Source organism: Lynx canadensis, chromosome F2 (genome assembly GCF_007474595.2).
Source record: "Lynx canadensis isolate LIC74 chromosome F2, mLynCan4.pri.v2, whole genome shotgun sequence".
Lineage (NCBI taxonomy): Eukaryota > Metazoa > Chordata > Mammalia > Carnivora > Felidae > Lynx > Lynx canadensis.
The window spans coordinates 37,631,482-37,649,914 of NC_044320.2; the positions used below are offsets into that span (position 1 = coordinate 37,631,482).

At 35.7% G+C, this 18,433-nt stretch overlaps 1 protein-coding gene across 2 annotated transcripts in view; it reads right to left on the bottom strand.

Annotated features, from left to right (window-relative positions):
* The window catches only part of VPS13B (vacuolar protein sorting 13 homolog B), an 820,834-nt gene that overhangs the window by 272,617 nt on the left and 529,784 nt on the right, over positions 1 to 18,433 (bottom strand). For both annotated transcript variants that reach the window (XM_030304021.2, XM_032591891.1), the window contains one exon: positions 13,786 to 13,989. In XM_030304021.2, coding sequence (XP_030159881.1) covers positions 13,786 to 13,989 — 204 coding nt within the window. The remainder of the gene's footprint in view (positions 1 to 13,785; positions 13,990 to 18,433) is intronic.

The following is an 18,433-nucleotide window of genomic DNA, read 5'->3' on the forward strand; positions in this document are numbered from 1 at the left end:
CTTAATCTCTGAATGACCTCCTTTTTTCAAGTTCTAAGAACTAAGTTCATGGATTATTACTGTATATACAGTTCATGAAACAGCTTTTGTGATTTTGATACTGAATGCTTCTTCACAATAACCATCTGTGGGAAGTAAAAACTATTACTAACCCCATATTACCTATGAGGAAATGAGGATCAGAGGTTAGGCTAAGGCCACCTAGTGGAAACCAGAGTTACACAACAGGGCCTGATAGTGGAGCAGCATTTGGCCTCTACTTTAATTCTTCTTTACACATTCTCACCTGTGATCAGTTACTTAGCACAAAATTTCTACTCTTCTACCTACATTAAATTGCTAATAATTTCAAAGGAGTACTACATACATGGTAGAAGATGAAACTGGAAAACATTGAGAAACTAAAGCTTATGCTAGTGCAGTTCTTCAAGTCTACAGTCCATTTTCTAAGTTTTCTTTTTATGAAATATATATGTGTGTGTATATATATATATATATATATATGCATATGCGTGCGCGCGCGCGCACACACACACACACACACACACACACACACACAGTTCTACGTTTTACCAGCAAGCTGTATCTCAAAAGTTCTTTGGAACCATTAAATTAATATTCCTTATAAATATGTCTCTGTTATTCACTCATAAAGTGATAAAGCTGAGATCAGAGAACTAGCATAAATTATCTCATGACAAATCTCATATAACCCTCAACTCTTTCTATATCCTTTTCTACCAGAGTAGTCTAGAAAATAGAAAGTTCTAGTATCATTTGTTCAATTTTGCAACGAGCAGAGTTTTACATGGTGTCTGCCAAAAAAGCAAATTGGATCATCCGGTTTTGTGACACATAAGTATTGGATTTCAAGAAAGTCAATTTTAAAGAATTAGGAGTTCTGCTGAATGGAGGGTAACAGGAAGAAATATTAAAATCTGTGAATACAGAGGAAAGGTTGTGATCCTGAGAGACACCATAATTAGAGCTTAATAGCTCAAGTTCCATAAAATGGCCAATGTGAGAAACATGTAACATCTGATGTGCTCTCATAAGGGAGTGTTTAAATATATGATGTATTAAAAATACCTTAAAATGGAAAAGATGGCAGGGAACCAAATAAGAGCAAATATTAACTAAAACACCCAATGGGAAAAAAGAGTACTTATATAGATCATATTTTCCCCCATCATGTGATGAATTAAATCAGTAACACAACATATGAAAGACCTATGACCTTAAAATATAAAAAAAAAATCAGTAAGTCAACAGTCCTTTATTATAAAACTATAACTTTTCTGTTAACATAATGTTAACTTTAATTTTGTGTATTTCTTGTCTCTGAGGTAATGATACATATTTTTTAAGTCATTAAAAATTTTTATAGATTGAAATACTTCAAAAGAAATAACTACTGAAAAAATAATTAAGAGAATTAAATTCTGCCAATATTTTACTAGATAAGTGCACAGGATTTACAATAACAAAGGGGGGGTGGGGAGCCTGGGTAGCTCAGTCGGTTGAGTGTCCAACTTTGGCTCAGGTCATGATCTCACAGTTTGTCGGTTTGAGCCTGCACTGGGCTCTGTGCCTAGAACTTGGAGCATGGAGCCTGCTTCGGATTCTGTGTGTCTCTCTCTCTGCCTCTCCCCAACTCTCTCAAAAATAAATAAACTTAAAAAAATAAAATAAATAAAATAAAATAACAAAAAAGGCAAGTGAAACTCAAATTATTAACTGACATTGTTATTGACTTCAGGGTTTTAGCCACTCTAAATCAAGAGAATAGATTATTATTATTATTTTTTTTTTTTTTTACTATTCCTTTCCCCTATACTCATCTGTTTTGTTTCTTAAATATATGGAAAAGGGAAAGAAAAAAGAGAGAGAGGTAAACTGTAAGAGACTCTTAACTGTACAGAACAGACTGGGAGATGGGTGGGGACACGGCCTAACAGGTGATGGACAGTAAGGAGGGCACTTGTGATGAGCTCTGCGTGTTATATGTAAGTGATTAATCACTAAATTCTACTCCTGAAACTAATATTACACCATATGTTAACTAAAATTTAAATAAAAACTTGAAATAGATAAAAAAATATTCACTATTTAAGTATAGTTGACATCCAATATTATATTAGTTTCAGATGTAGCAGGGAACAGATTTTTTTTTTCCCCATGGCCATATAGAGGCAACAGGCTAATCCTTACATCCCAAATAGGGAAAGATTTTTTTTAATTTTTAATTTATTTTTTAAATGTACATCCAAGTTAGTTAGCATATGGTGCAACGATTTCAGGAGTAGATTCCTTAATGCCCCTTACCCACTTAGTCCCTCCTTCCTCCCACAATCCTTCCAGTAACCCTCTGTTCTCCATATTTAAGAGTCTCTTATGTTTGTCTCCCTCCCTGTTTTTATATTATTTTTGCTTCCCTTCCCTTATGTTCATCTGTTTTGTATCTTAAAATCCTCATATAAAATATCATGTGACTTCACTCATAGGGAAAGGTTTTTAAATGAGCTGTCTACCTAGATCTGGGGCCCTTAAAGGTTTGACAAAGCATTTTGTATCAGAAATAGAGAAGAATGAGAAAATATGACTATATTGGCAAGAGAGCTTGTTGAAAAAACAGAGATCTCCCCAGAAGATGAAAAATAATGGGAAATTCCCCATGTGTGTTTGGTAGCTGTAATTTATATTACCGTACTGGTTTAGGAATACCCATTCTGAATTATTTATATAAAACTGGAATCAAGACTTTTCATAACCCTGGGACATCTGTCAGAAATAGATGCATGTAAAACCTGTCTGGAAAACATGCCCTCAAATAGACAAAAAGGATTCTCAGGGACAAAGACCACTAAAGACAAGCTCCTGAACAGATTATTTTATACACCCCACCCACAAATTATTCTTTATTAGCAAGAGGAAAATTCAACCCCGTTATCAAATTCATTACCAAGAACTTCTGATAATGAAATCACCATATGAAGAATTCAATAAATTTGTATTGTTTAAAAAATAATAAATGAATAAATAAATAAATAAATGCTTAAAATTATTACATACATACTGGATAGAATAAAACTGAGGAGTAAAAAACCAAGGTATTATCAAGAGTCAAAATAGATTTGAAAAACAAATACTACTTCCAGAAATGCAAAATACAGTCACTAAAATGAAATGTACAGTAGATGTGGCAAATAACATTTTACACGTAGCTCAAGAAAAAATCAACTAGAATACAGATTTGAGAAAATTCCAGGAAATGTACTAACTTAAATTTTAAAATGGCAAGTTTAAAAGAAAAGAGACGTGGAGGGGTAGGTCCAACATATTTAATTGGTATTCCAAAAAGAGAGAATAGAAAGTAAGGAAAAGAGACAACAGCAAAGAGTTAATAGCTGAGAATTCTTCAGAACTGATGATATATAAGAAACCACAGATTCAGGAAGCACAATGAGTCCTGGTTCAGATAAATACAATAAAATCCACCATCAGACATCTCTTGGTGAAACAGGTGATCACCTATTATGAAAAAAAGATAGCAAACAGAGAAAACAGATTATCTATAGCATGCTAGGGAATATGAGGTTAGGAGAGGTGTAGAAGAAATATTTCTCTAGTATACTAAAACAGTGATTTAATGTATTTCTACACTGCCCATAAAAAACAAGGAAATGGAATAGTGATTTCCACCTGTTATCTAACATACAGGATTAAACCCGTGGAAATATATTAAACCCTGTGTGAGGGTAAAAACAATTGGGCAATTATAAAGTGCTAATAAACAAGTAACAGTAAAGTAATCATCTAAGTTAACAAAAGCTATTCAGTCAATCTCTGGGAAGAGATTATAAATATGGAAAAGCATCATTCTCTGAAATTATCAGTACACAAGATGGCATAAGTATATGCCACATGCATACATGAAAATATATGTTTAGGAAGGCTATGGTCATTTTTCCCGGCTCAGCCAATTTATCCTAAGGTTCTTCTGCCCATCTTCCATTCATTCTTGACTAATTCTGTGGGAAATAGTACTGCAATTTAAGAGACCCATTTCAAAAATTGTATATTATGAAAAACCGTAAGTAGGAAAAATGGTGTTGATGTTTCCAAAATATTCCACTAAAAAGAATAAAAAGTTCTAGATGGTCTATGTGTTCAGTGAACAGTTTTTTTATTCAACATGGAGACTTTCTTGGTATGGCATTACAGATGAGCTTTGGACAAAAGATGCCTGACCATAAGATACTTAAGTCTTGTTCTGCTAATCAACTGAGATAATCCCTTATAGTGGACATTCTTCAATATAAAAAATAATCACAGACATTTATCCAAAAAATATGATATCTGGAAAACTATTTGTTATCAGTTGGTTAACTGTACTTATTTGTAGAGATTCCTCTTATTTTTAGATAGAGTTCTTCAGGATAATTTGAGTTCTACAGTAACTTTAAAAACAAAATATATAATAAAGAGTTTAAACCCTATTTTAGTGTTTTGGGTTTTTTCCCCAAGAGGAACACTATCCAGTGACTTTCTAATGCAATAAAGATAAAATCCAAACTGCCACTGATGTATAAAACCATTCATAATGTAGTCTCTTCCCTACCCCAAACTTTACCTATTATTCCTTTCCTCTCAGCTAGTCATGATCCTTAAGTGTGCAACACTGATTTCCAATCACAGGTCTCTGCTCTGCCAGAACACTTGACACGAGCAGTCCACGGTCCAAGCTCATTCTTGTCATTAGGTATTAGATTAGGCCTTCCCCGAGCCCTAATGTAAATAAATTTCCCAGGGGCCTTTATCCTAGTATACTGCCATATCATTCTCTTGGCATCTATGGCTGTGTGAAATTTTGAGAACATGGACTGAGAGTCCACTATTATGCCAGGCCCTCTGCTAGGTGCTGGGAATATAATGGCAGAGTTGGATGCGAGCAGCTCAGGTTAGCCGAAAAAATAATTAAAAATAATCATAAGGTAGGAGAAGTACAATGGTAAGGAAAAAACAGACAGGTGTCAAAACTTTCAGTCGGGGACCTAATTAACTTGTAAAGACATATAAAATATCTGAATAATGCTTCAAGAACTACAACCCAAAATGAGGATAATTTTTAAGGGACATTTAAATAAAATGCTAGTAAAATTTTATTTTGGCAAAATTAAATGTTACAATGTTCTCATTCCCTAAAAACCAAACCAAAAAAACAAAAAAATTACCTGCATCCAAACAAACAAATCAAAACTATGGTTAATATATTTGTGATTGAGATCACAAGTTTATTGAGATCACATTTATTTCAGCCTCTAAAAGAAGGTCTTATGAGCATATGTATATTGAAATATCAACAATTCACTTTTACTGAGATGTTCAATTGTCAGTCAGTAGCTCTGGTTAGTTTCCAGTTGTTTGTATCTATAGTGTGGAACTCTTGCATCTAATTCTACTTGATAGCTCTTTTTCCAAGGAAAAACTTCAAAATAAAACTTCATGGAGGAGGGAAAGTCAGGGGGACTGCTGGAAGTTTCTCAAAGAAAAGGACATCTGAAATTGAGGATATAAATGGGAATCCACCAAGGGAAAAATGATTGGGGAATTTGTTATTTTACTGCATTTTTAAAGCTTTAATACTATGCACTGATGTACCACATGGAGTTTTCACAGAATAATACTGGATAATGTATGAAAGTTATGTGTTATACATATACTTCTTAAGAAAATGTTTATTTTGCGGGGGGGGGGGGTGTGTGGAGCGTGCATGAGTGGTAGAGGGACAGAGAGAAACAAGAGAGAGAATCCCAAGCTGGCTCTATGCAGTCAGTACAGGGCCTGAAGTAGGGCATGACCTGAGTCGAAATCAAGAGTTGGACACTCAACCGACTGAGCCACCCAGGTGCCCCTGTTCATATACTTTTAAGTAAATGTTGATGTAATCTTGTTTGGATCCTTCTCTTATTAAACAAAATGTTGAAGGAGGGAAATCTGAATATTTAAGGCTTTGGATCAGGGAATTATTACTTATATTCATATATGCAACAATTATGATGTTGGGAGCTTTAACATGACCACAAATTAATTGGCATTACAGAGAGTTTTAAAATTTAATGATCTACTATTATGATGATTATATTCAATTTAAATATTTTCTGATTACCAACTCATCAGTCAGTAACTATGATAAGAAACAAAGAATGAGACTGGCCAAGACAGATCTGTCCTTTTATCTCCATGCTACCCTCTCAGCTTGCCAAGGACATCCTTGGCCAATATGTAAGGAAGAAAAGCCACCATTTCCCACTCCCCCCCCCCTTACACACCTCGAAGCACTAATTCCCATGTAAAATGGCAATAGTGACTAGATGTGTAACCTGCATATGGCAGACATCAGTACGTTATTTGAGTTCTCAGCACTTCATTTCCTCAGGTTATAAAATAAGCCCAGACATAGTAAAAATGGTTGCTGAGAGAAAAAGAAAAAGTGATTAACTAACAATGCACTTTAGCCCAAGTGTAAGGGGTCAGAGCGCTGAGTATAAGAAAAGCAGTTGAGGAAGAGGTAGCAAACCAGGGTTCTATACTTAGCTCTACTTTTAAGTGACATTGCACAAGGCAAGGAACCTCCTGAAACTGTCTCTTGTAGTGGTTCTGTTCTGTAACAACTTGCCAAGAATGGTTCAGAGTTTAGAGAGAAAACTGCATGAGATTTAGAGGTGTAAATGAAACAAATACTGGCCAATATTCTCTGAAAGTCATGCTTTTTAAAATACAGTAAAATTCAGAGGTGCTGGCAGATTCCAGCTTGTCTTCCCTCTTCTCAGTTCTGTGACTGGCTCTTTTTCCTGACCACTGGCCCTGCAGACTAACAACAACTGCAGGCTTACTCCCAGAAACAGAGGCAATGCTCCCATGGACTTGTCTACCAGCCTCCAGGGTCCCTCCAGTGGCTGGACATGCCTGGGGACATGTCTCTGATCCACTATCTTTAGATCCTTAATTCACAGCTTCTTCCACAATTGAGTAAGACCTTATTCCTACAATAAATCCCTTATGCTATAATACTTATAATGGTTCTGCTGCCTTGACTGAATCCTAATGTATTCCCTCAGCTGAAAAACTGGGGTTTTAGAAGATCTACACATTTTAAAATGTGATAATTTTTATGTATAAATTCCCTTCTCCCAACATACACATAGAAACACATTTTGACTAAACACAGAAGCCGAGTAACATACTCAGAAGGAATGAATGAAAACCATCGTAAAGGTTATTATTTAATATTGGCCAGGGGAGGGAGCAAGTTATTCGTCAGTGAATATTTTTTTATATGTTTTGAATTTTACCTGTAATACCTATTGAAAAACAAAAATATAATCACATTAAGGTTCTGTTTATATTTCTATCAAGATTAATCAGCACTACAAAGTACATCAGGTCTAAAGTTCCGTCTTCATTTGAATCAATATCTCTCAGAAACATTCAGAGCCACCTGATCTGCTAGCTCTACATAATCATCTAATCTTCAATCTTTCATTAATTCACTCAAATCTTTAATATATTCCTATTATGTGCCAAGTATAATATTAAGTACTGGGTATTCAGAAGTGATAACATATGCCACGTTTTCATACTCCTAGCCTGTGGGTCTACTGCTTTCTTAGTTCAAAATGGCCCCTCTCCACTCCTGTCACCCATACTCTGGAAACAAATTCAGAAGCTGTGTACTCTGAAACCATCCCTGAAAACCTACCCATAGAGTTCATCATTCATTTCTTTAAATGTTCTATTTTGTATCTATGTCAGTATTAGATTTATTGTTTAAGTGTCTGTCACATCTGTTAGCCCAAGATGTCCTATGTACATGGAATGTATTTATTCTGATTTTGATGTGGCTTTTCTGTAATCCTAAACATCCTATATTTACATCTACCAGTGTACTTCACTCACTGCACTCTAATAGGTAATTTAACTATCAACTCTTTGATTGGACACTGAGACCTACAAGGGATGGACACATATCAGAAATTATTTCATTTTGCTTTTCTAGTGTAAAAGACATTCTATGGCATATAATGGTTGTTCTAAGTCTTAATTTTCAACAGCATGGCAAGACCATTCAATGGGGAATGAAGAGTCTCTTCAACAAATGGTGCTGGGACAACTGTATATGCACATGCAAAAGAAGAAAGTTGAACTTTTATTTTGTACCATATATAAAAACAAACAAACAAAAACTCCTCAAAATGAATCAACAATCCAGCTATAAGAGCTAAACCCATAAAACACAGAATAAAGCATAAGTATAAATCGCCAAAAAGAATAAAATACCTAAGAATAAACTTAACCAAGGAGGTAAAAGATCTGTATTCTGAAAACTATAAAACACTAATGAAAGAAATTAAAGAAGATACAAACAAATGAAAAGATAGTCCAGGGTCATGGATTGGAAGAATGAATATTGTTTTTTAATGTTTATTTATTTTTGAGACAGAGAGACACAGAGCATGAACGGGGGAGGGTCTGAGAGAGAGACACACACACACACACACACACTGAATCCGAAACAGGCCCCAGGCTCTGAGCTGTCAGCACAGCGCCCGACGCAGGGCTCGAACTCACAGACCGCAAGATCATGACCTGAGCCGAAGTTGGACACCTAACCGACTGAGCCACCCAGGCACCCTGGAAGAATGAATACTGTTAAAATGTGCATACTATCCAAAGAAATCTTTGGATTCAGTGCAATCCCTATCAAAGTACCAACAGCATTTTTCACAGAACTACAACAAATAATAATAAAATTTGTATGGAACCACAAAAGAACCTCAATAGTCAAAGCAATCTTGAGAAAAAAGAACAAATCTGTATGGATCACCATTACAGATTTCAATATGTATTACAAAGCTGTAGTAACCAAATCAGTATGGTGCCAGCACAAAAACAGACACATAGATCAATGGAACAGAGAAAAAAGCTCAGGAATAAACCCATCTACAACAAAGGAGGCAAGAATATACGATGGGGAAAGATAGTCTCTTCAGTAAATGGTGTAGGGAAAAATGAACAGCAACATGCAGAAGAATGAAGTGGACCACTTTCTCACACCATACACAAAAATAAACTCAAAATGGACCTAAAAATTAAATGTGAGACATAAAACTATAAGAAATCCTAGAAGAGAACACAGGCAGTGATCTCTCTGATATTGGCTATAGAAACATTTTTCTAGGTATGTCTCCTAAGGCAAGGGAAATGAAAACAAAATTAAACTATTGGGAGCAGGACGAAATAAAAAGCTTTTGAACAGTGAAGGAAACCATCAACAAAACAAAAAGGCAACCTACTGAATACAAGATATTTACAAATGATATATCCAATAAGGGGTTAATATCCAAAATATATAAAGAACTTATATAACTCAACACCCGTCCCCACCAAAAACAAACAAACAAACAAAAAAACAACCTCAAACAATCCACTTAAAAAATGGACAGAGGACCTGAAGGCAGTTTTCCAAAGAAGACATACAGATGGCCAACAGACAGATGAGAAGATGCTCAACATCAGGGAAATGCATATCAAAACTACAATGAGATATCACCTCACACCTGTCACAATGGCTAAAACCAAAAACACAAGGAATAACAAGTATTGGCAAAGATGTAGAGAAAAAGTAACCCTTGCACACTGTTGGTGGGAATGTAAATTGGTACAGCCACTATGGAAAACAGTATGGAGGTCCTCAAAAAATTAAAATCAGAAATACCATATGATCCAGTAATTCCACTACTAGGTATTTGCTCAAAGAAAATGAAAACATGAATTTGAAAAAATATATGTTTAATGCAGCATTACTTACAATAGGTAAGATATGGAAGCAACCTAAATGTTTACTGATAGATGAATGGGTAAAGAAGATATACATATAAGTATACACATAATGGACTATTATGCAGCCATAAAAAGGATGAGATATTGCCATTTTTTTTTAATATATGAAATTTATTGTCAAATTGGTTTCCATACAACACCCAGTGCTCATCCCACAAGATGCCCTCTTCAATACCCATCACCTACCCTCCCCTCCCTCCCACCCCCCATCAACCCTCAGTTTGTTCTCAGTGAGATATTGCCATTTGTAACAACATGGACAAACCTAGAGGGTATTATGCTAAGTGAAATAAGTCAGACTGAGAAAACAAGTATCATATGATTTCACTCACTTGTGGAACCTAAAAAAACAAAAAAAGAATAAACAAACAAGTAAAAAGCGGAATCAGACCTATAAATACAGAGGACTGATGGCAGCCAGAGGAAAGGGGGTGAAGGGGATGGACAAAATGGGCGAAGGGAGTGGGAGATACAGATACATTACATTCAGTTATAAGTCACCAGAATAAAAGGCCCAGCATAGGTAATATGGGCAATGATACTGGAATAGTGTTGTATGGTGACAGACGGTAGCTACACTTGTGGTGAGCACAGTATAACAGACAGAAAAGCTGAATTACTATGTTTTACATCTGCAACTAGTGTAACATTGTGTGTCAACTATAGACAGATTAAAAAAAATTTTTAAACATGGATATAAAATTTCATGACCTTGGATTTGGCAATGGACTCTTAGATCAATTATAAAAATTTGTGCAAAGATCATTATCAAGAAAATGAAAATATAATTTATAAATTATGTATCAGATAGGGGTATAGCATCTAGAATAAAAAAAGAAATCCCATAAATTATCAACAAAAACCCAAACAACTCAATTTAAAAAAGGTCAAAAGGCTTGAATAAGCATTTTTTCCAAAGAAGATATAAAAATGGCCACAGAGCATATGAAGAACTGCTCAATATCACTGATCATTATGGAAACGCAAATCAAAACCACACCCAAAGGATGGTTATAGTTTAAAAAAAAAAAGGAAAATAAGTGGTGGTGAGAATGTGGTGAAACTGGAACCTTGAGCATTGCTGGTGAAAATGTGAAATGGTTCAGCTGCTGTGGAAAATGGTTTCGCAAGTCCTCAAGAAAGTTAAACATAGAATTACCATATAACCCTGAAATTCTATTCCTAGGTATATATCCCTAATATCTGAAAACAGGTAGCAAAACAGGTACTTGTACACAAATGTCCACAGCAGTATTATCCATAATAGCTAAAAAGTGGAAACACACCAAGTGCCCATCAACAGATGAATGGATAAACAAACTCTGGTATTTACATACAGTGGCATATTATCCAACAATAACTAAGAATGAAATACTGACACATGCTACAATGCAGAAAAACTTCCAGAATATTATGTTAAGTGAATGAGCCAGACACAAAAGGTCACATATTGTATGATCCCATTTATATGAAATATCCAGAATACATAAAACCATGGAAACAGAAAGCAGATTGGTGTTTTTCAGGCGCCAGGGGGAGGGAGACAGATGTAGAAGAAAATGCTTAATGGGTAAGGGGTTTTACTTTGGGATGACGAAAATGTTTTAGAACAAGACAGAGGTAGTGGTTATAGACAGTGGTAACGGTTACACAATATTGTGAATGTACAAAGTGCCAGTGAATTGTTCATTTTAAATAGTTCATCTTATTATGTGAATTTCAATTCTTTATTTTTTATATGTTCATTTACTTTGAGACAGTGACAGAGTACTAGCGGGGGAGAGGCAGAGCAAGTGAGGGAGACACAGAATCCGAAGCAGGATCCAGGCTCTGAGCTGTCAGCACAGAGCCCGACATGGGGCTCGAACTTGTGAGCCGCGAGATCACGATGTCAGCTGAAGTCGGATGCTTAAGTGACTGAGCCACCCAGGCGCCTCAATTTCAATTCTATTATTAAAACACACACAGGTACACAAACTCTTTACTAAAATGAATTAAAGAATGAATAGGAGAGATACAGCTGAGTTAAGGAGAGACGGTCATAAAATTTCCTAGGAAAATAACCCCACCTTCTTTGTTGATAGAATTTGCAGTTCTTTTTTAATTATTTTTTTTTAATGGTTATTTCTGAGAGAGAGACAGAGCATGAGCAGGGGAGAGGCAGAGACAGCGGGAGACACAGAAATCGAAGCAGGCTCCAGGCTTTGAGTTGTCAGCATAGAGCTTGACATGGGGCTCGAATGCATGAACTGTGAGATCACGACCTGAGCCGAAGTCAGATGTCCAACTGACTAAGCCACCCAAGTGCCCCTAGAATTTGCAGTTCTTAAGATGACCTATAAATTATGTAAGGTGGAATTTCCTGGATCTGAAAAATGAGTGAAGCGGAGGAAAGATGGGGCCCTGGCTGATATGTGATGTTAACAGATCAGGACTGGAGCAGTGCATGTGAGGTGTGCACCAGATCCACCATGCAGGACCAAGTGCTGGGAGTGTTGGCTGCATCCCTCTCTTGAAATGTATCTTGGTCGGCAGTGGGAGACTTTTCACACAAATTTACACCCCAAATTTAGGGGGCATATGCTAAGTGATACGTTAAGAGCACACAGAAGGGGAACTTTCTGTGTTCTCATGGAAGCTCAGGGGGAGACTTCCTGGAAAATGTGATGTTTATACTCTGAGGCCTGATGAATGATGGGAGTTAGGCAAGCGAACAGGGTGGGTTAAGAGAGCTCCAGGCGGAGTTCACATACCAAGGCCTATTAGCAAGCGACAAACCTTATTTTCAGGAAGCTGAAAGAAGCTCATTATGAAAAGGGCCACAATGAAATTACAAAAGAATGTGGGTGCCTGAGGAAGCAGCAGACTACCACCTGGTATTTGGTTTTAGGCACATTATTTACCTTGGTAGGCCTCAGACTCCTCATGTAGAATTAGAGAAAACAATTCATACCTTATAGCATTACTGTTAAAATTAATTTAAATAAGTTAGGTAAGTGATAAGCATTTTATAAGCAATTATTAAAGTTGTTGCTATTATTAATGCCAAGACGTAGATAAATATAGTTTTGGTAGTGTAAGGGCAGAACCCCAAAGCAATCAGCATTGCAAAAGGCATACAAGAAAGTTTACACACAATGTTTTAAAGAAATTCAATCAACAAACCACCATGGTGTGTTATAAACAACTAATGTTAGTGAATCTTATAAGCAAACACACACACACACACACATACACCAAACAATATGAAAAGTGAAAAAAATAGTGAACGCTTTTTAAAATCATAAAGACTTTCAGGTTTACAATATAAAAAAATATTTTTAATGCCTAGTATCTTTGTTCTAGCAAACAATTCTACCTAACTTTCTGATGAGAAACTACGAGTAGTCTTGGTGAGATGGTAACGGCTCTCTACAAATCTTGTAACTCACATTCAGGACTAATTCCTTTAAGAATGTTCTCTGTGAACATGGGTGCTTTTAGTTAAAGTGGACTAAAAAAATAAAGGCAATCCAGAGCTTTCGTTACTTTCCTCCTCTTATCATCATAAACAGAAAGGAGAGACGTAAATAATCTGACCTTGAATACAACGGATTTCAAGGAAAAATGTGAATGTATCCTTAGCCCTGAAGTACAGTCTTTCATCAATAGCAAGCTTTAAAAAAAACAAAATGCTGACACAGTCTTAAATCTGTAATAATTACAGTGTAACAGATTTCCAAGAAAAATCATTAGCTACAATTACAAAATATATTTTATGTTTGTCATGAAATGCAGAAGTGGTACCAAAGCACTTAGGTTGGGCATGCTAAAGATTTTATCACTAACTGTTCTGGTAATGAAATATTAGAAAGTGTAGAAAGTTGCTCAATAATTTCCTACCTGCTGGCCATATTCCACTCAAGGGCTGGATTCTGAGAATTTCTTTCACTCTCTGTTAGCACCCCTCGTGTGCCACTTTCCTTCTCCGGTTTTAGTTGATCCCACTGTGCAGTACCAATATTGATGGACTGCAGATCTATTTGGTATTGTCTATCTTCAATTTCTGATCCAGGATCTCGAAGAATTCCCAAGTTCAAAGCTCTCCTGAAAAGGCAATGAAAAAAATTGAATAGATAAAATATTCCGTTTATTTTGTTCACTAACATAGTAACATTATCATTTTTTTCTTTTGGATTACTGATGGATTCACTGGGTTATTCAAATCTCTGAGGCAGGTAAGCTGCCACATAGGAGGCCTTGAATGTATACCCCAAAGTTATCATGTCCAGTACTCTACCCTACAATGATTTTTTAATATTGTTCCCAGCACTGTGTTGTTTTCCTAAATACTTTCACATACATGATTTCAATCCTTGAGATGTTGTGGAGGCTCTATTATCTCCTTTTTTACTGAAGAGGAAACAATTGAGGTAGAAAGACTTAGCCAAAGGTACTGAGGTAGTATGTAGCAAAACCACAACTTTTTCTCTCCAATGCTAATAACCTCCCTTCCTCAGGCCTTTGATGTCTTGTTAGGAAAGGTGATAGAGCCTTGTTGATCTTTTGTACTCCCTTACCCTTTGCCCTTGTTTAGTAGACTAAACTGTTGAGAAGACTATATTGTTTACTGACATAGAGGCACAGTGAGGATAACTGACCCATAAAGAGTTGAAACTTTGATCTTACTAGCCCCAATACTGTGCAAATGAATAAAATTATCAGTAACATAAAGCTAAATTAGAGGAAGTAAATTGTTAACTTTTTCATGAGGGTTTTAGAATGAAAATAACAAGACAATATGGTGGGCAGGAAAGAACTGGGTTCAGGTTCAGAGGTCAGGTAAACCTGTTTGTGTGATCTTGGGAACTTTTTGGTTTTGTTTTGGTTCATAAATGCTTTAAATGGAGTTATCAAAAGGAAAATAATATATGGCCCTTATGAAAGTTTCAATCAGCACAAAAAGTGAAATAATATAGGGAATAAAAATATTTTTACTAGTACAAATACTGAAAAAATCTATAATCTCAGTTATTAGAAAAAATACAACTAAATTAATTACAGCAATTGAACATTAATGAAATTAATTGGCAGGGGGTGGTGAGAATGGGAAGCATGGGTTGTGGTGTAAAAACTACAGAAATAGGGTAAGAATCTGATTAAGACTAAAAGTAAGCAGTGTGGAGCAGACCATGCCCAGAGGCTGGTCAAATACAGATGGAAGGTAGAGGACTACTGAGACTCAAGATGGCAGGTGTGTGGGCCAGATGCAAGGGAATGGATATAGCATCGGATGCGCCAGGCAAGGTGAGGGCTGATACTAATGAATTCAAGTGAAGAGAGGAGCTGGGAGAGAACTGGAACTAAATGAGCAGGCAGTTCAGGTAAGGAGATGTCAGAGGGGGTTATAAGAGGGAGATATCAGAGGGGGTTATAAGAGGGAATAGGGAAACAAACAGGCATTGGTCAAGAAACCATAGCAGGAGCCAGAGAAAGAGACGGATGAATTCTCAGGATCCCTAAGGTAAGAGCTGAAGCTGTTTTTTTGTTTGTTTGTTTTTGTTTTTCCCTTTCTTCTCTTTTCTAACTTTGAACAATTGCAATCTAGGAGGACTGGGCATGCAAAGGAAAACAGCCTAAAATTTTACTTGAACCAAATAATTGCATTAGAAATAAAGCCCATAAAATGGACATGAACCTTTTCAATTTGCCCTAATGAAGGCAAAGAAAAAAAAAGAATGAATGAGGGTGCAGATGGGACGGGGTAACATTTAGAATATCATTGTTTTGACAGAATACTCTTCTTTCATTTTAATATTGGTATAATTCTGCTTAAAGGCCCATCTCAGACTTCACTTTCTATTAACACCTTCTTGACCAGCCTTTCTCCAAACTCCCTCTCTCCCTAATCTGTACTGTTGGGGTCTCTCTATAAGTACAGTAACATCACAATGACTTGTCAGTTTTTCCCAACACACCATAAATTTCTTGAAGTCAGGAACAACTCTCCTATCAAGCCATCAGTAAATGCTGTTTCAATTCACTGATTTGAACTGACACAAATCTTGATACATCTCAAATGGAGAACCTATCTGTCCACAGTAGTTAAGAACACAGTCTTTAAACAGTAAACTTCTGATTGGGATGCACATAAATTCAAACATACAGCAAATATCTTGGGCAGTTGGTGGTCTAGCCTATTCCTTAGATTATTATTCCCCATAGAAAAGTTACATTTCCTTATTTTAAACTAGCCAATGCTTTCCACACTTTAAATAAATTGCGTAAACATATTTTTAAGGTGACCTAAAATGCTTGAAGAATCCCTAAAGAAAAAGTATGCTATGAAATATAATCAGCGCTCTATTAAAAGACAAAGTAACCCAGCCCAGCATTAACATCAATCTATTTCCCTTGGCACATGGACGCTATATATAATCATAAGATTACAACCACAAAACCCTGAATTTCATCAGAGTTTTTCATGTAGGCTTGAAATTCCCCGCATTTTTTCTTGGTCTTAAATTGAGATATATTCCTCCTATCTATCTGTGGAAAATGTGACTTCCCACAGGTTCTTTTCCCTATGCAAATGGTCTGTATAATTAGCAACAGCCAGATACTTCTAAGCATGCTTATTTTAAAATTTCAAGCTTTCTAAGAATCAGGGTTGGAGATTTCATGTTTTCTCTTTTTCTTTGTTTTTGAAATAAGTATCTGTATTTTTAACGTGATTTGAAAGTTCATTTAACTTAAAAGCCAATGGTAAAACCATTTATATCCGAGTTGTAGAAAACTGGATAACTGAAAGATTCATATGAACTTTACTCTCAGATTTTCCAATGATCATGAGCTTGGAGAAAATATTTAACTTCTCTGTGCCTTAGTTATTTCAATATTAAAATTAATACAGAGAAATAAAATATATGACAAGAAATTAAACTACTCATAAAAAGGTCCATTATAAATTTTACACCCATTTCTGAATGGATTCTTAAATGGTTCTGAATGAATAACATATCAAATTACAACTAATCATAAATGCATCACCACCAAGAATAAAACAAAGCCCATTTTCCTGATTATGTAAAACCATAATGAAAACTCTCAAGATAAATGTTCTTTAGTATTTCCAGGTTCACCTGTTTCCAAAATAAGGCACATCAGAAACCATGGACGAATCTTCAGACTGAAACAACCAGAATGTTTGAAAAAAAATTTTTTTAAACACCTCTCAGAGTTGGCACAACGGAACAGAAACTTCAAACTTCCCCCACCCTAGATGCGCGCCCAAGCAAAACCAGGGACATTAATAAAGAAGCACCTGCCAAAGCCAGCTTTTGCTCTTAGGGTTTCTGCTGAATCCTGCACAGACACTGATGTTCTGCTCTAGTAACTACACAGGAGGAGATTTAAAACTCAAGGCCCACCCAAGGTGATGAATCAGCTTAAGTGGAGACCCTACATATAAAGCTGGGGTCACAAAGGGCTACATAAGCAGTGAAAGTATGAATTAAAAATGGACCTCCTAGGGAGCCTCTCTGTGGTAAGTTCTGTATCTTGATTGCAATGGCAGTTAAAATAATCTACATATGTGATAAAATTGCATAGAACTATATGCACATAATCACATAGGAGTACATCCAGAAACTGTTGAATCTGAATACAGCTGTGGATTGTACTGATGTCAATTTCCCGGTTTTGATATTGTGCTATAGTTATGCAGGAAGTTATGAAAGACTTGACATTACAAAACTCCGAGAAGAAAACATAGGGGGTAAGTTCCTTGGCAAAAGTCTTGGCAATGATTTCTTGGATTTAACTCTAAAAGCAAAGGCAACAAAAACAAAAATAAATAAGTGGGAGTCTATCAAACAAAAAGCGTATGCTCAGTAAAGAAAAGTATCAACAAAATGAAAAGGCAACCTCTGAAATAGGAGAAAATTTTGGAAACCATGTATCTGGTAAGGAATTATATCCTAAATAGATAAGGAACTCCTAAAACTAAGTAACAAAAAGCCACCAGTAACCAATTTAAAAATGGCAAAGGATCTGAAATAAACATTCTTTCAAAGACATACAAGTGGCCAACAGGTAAATGAAAAGGTGCTCAATTTAGAGCAGTGAAAGTACTGTGTATGATACTGTAATTATGGACACGTGACATACCATATTATACATCAGTCCAAATATATAGAACATATAACATGAGGAGTGAATCCTAATGTAAACTATGGATTTCCGGTGATGATGATATGTCAGTGTAGGTTCTTCAATTATAAATGTGTACTACTATGATGGGGGATGTTGGTAAAGTCCAAGATTAATAAGCTAAACATAACAAGGCAGAATAAACTAAAAAAACTAGAAGAAAATAAGAACAGAAATTAATGAAATAAAAAAGACACAGAAGAATCAACAAAGCCTAAAAGAGACAAACCTCTAGTATTCGAGACAAAAAAAAGATAAAGATAAAAAGCCTAATAAATTAATTTTGTAATAAAAAAACACAACTATGATGCTGTAGAGATAAAACAGATAATAAGAGGAT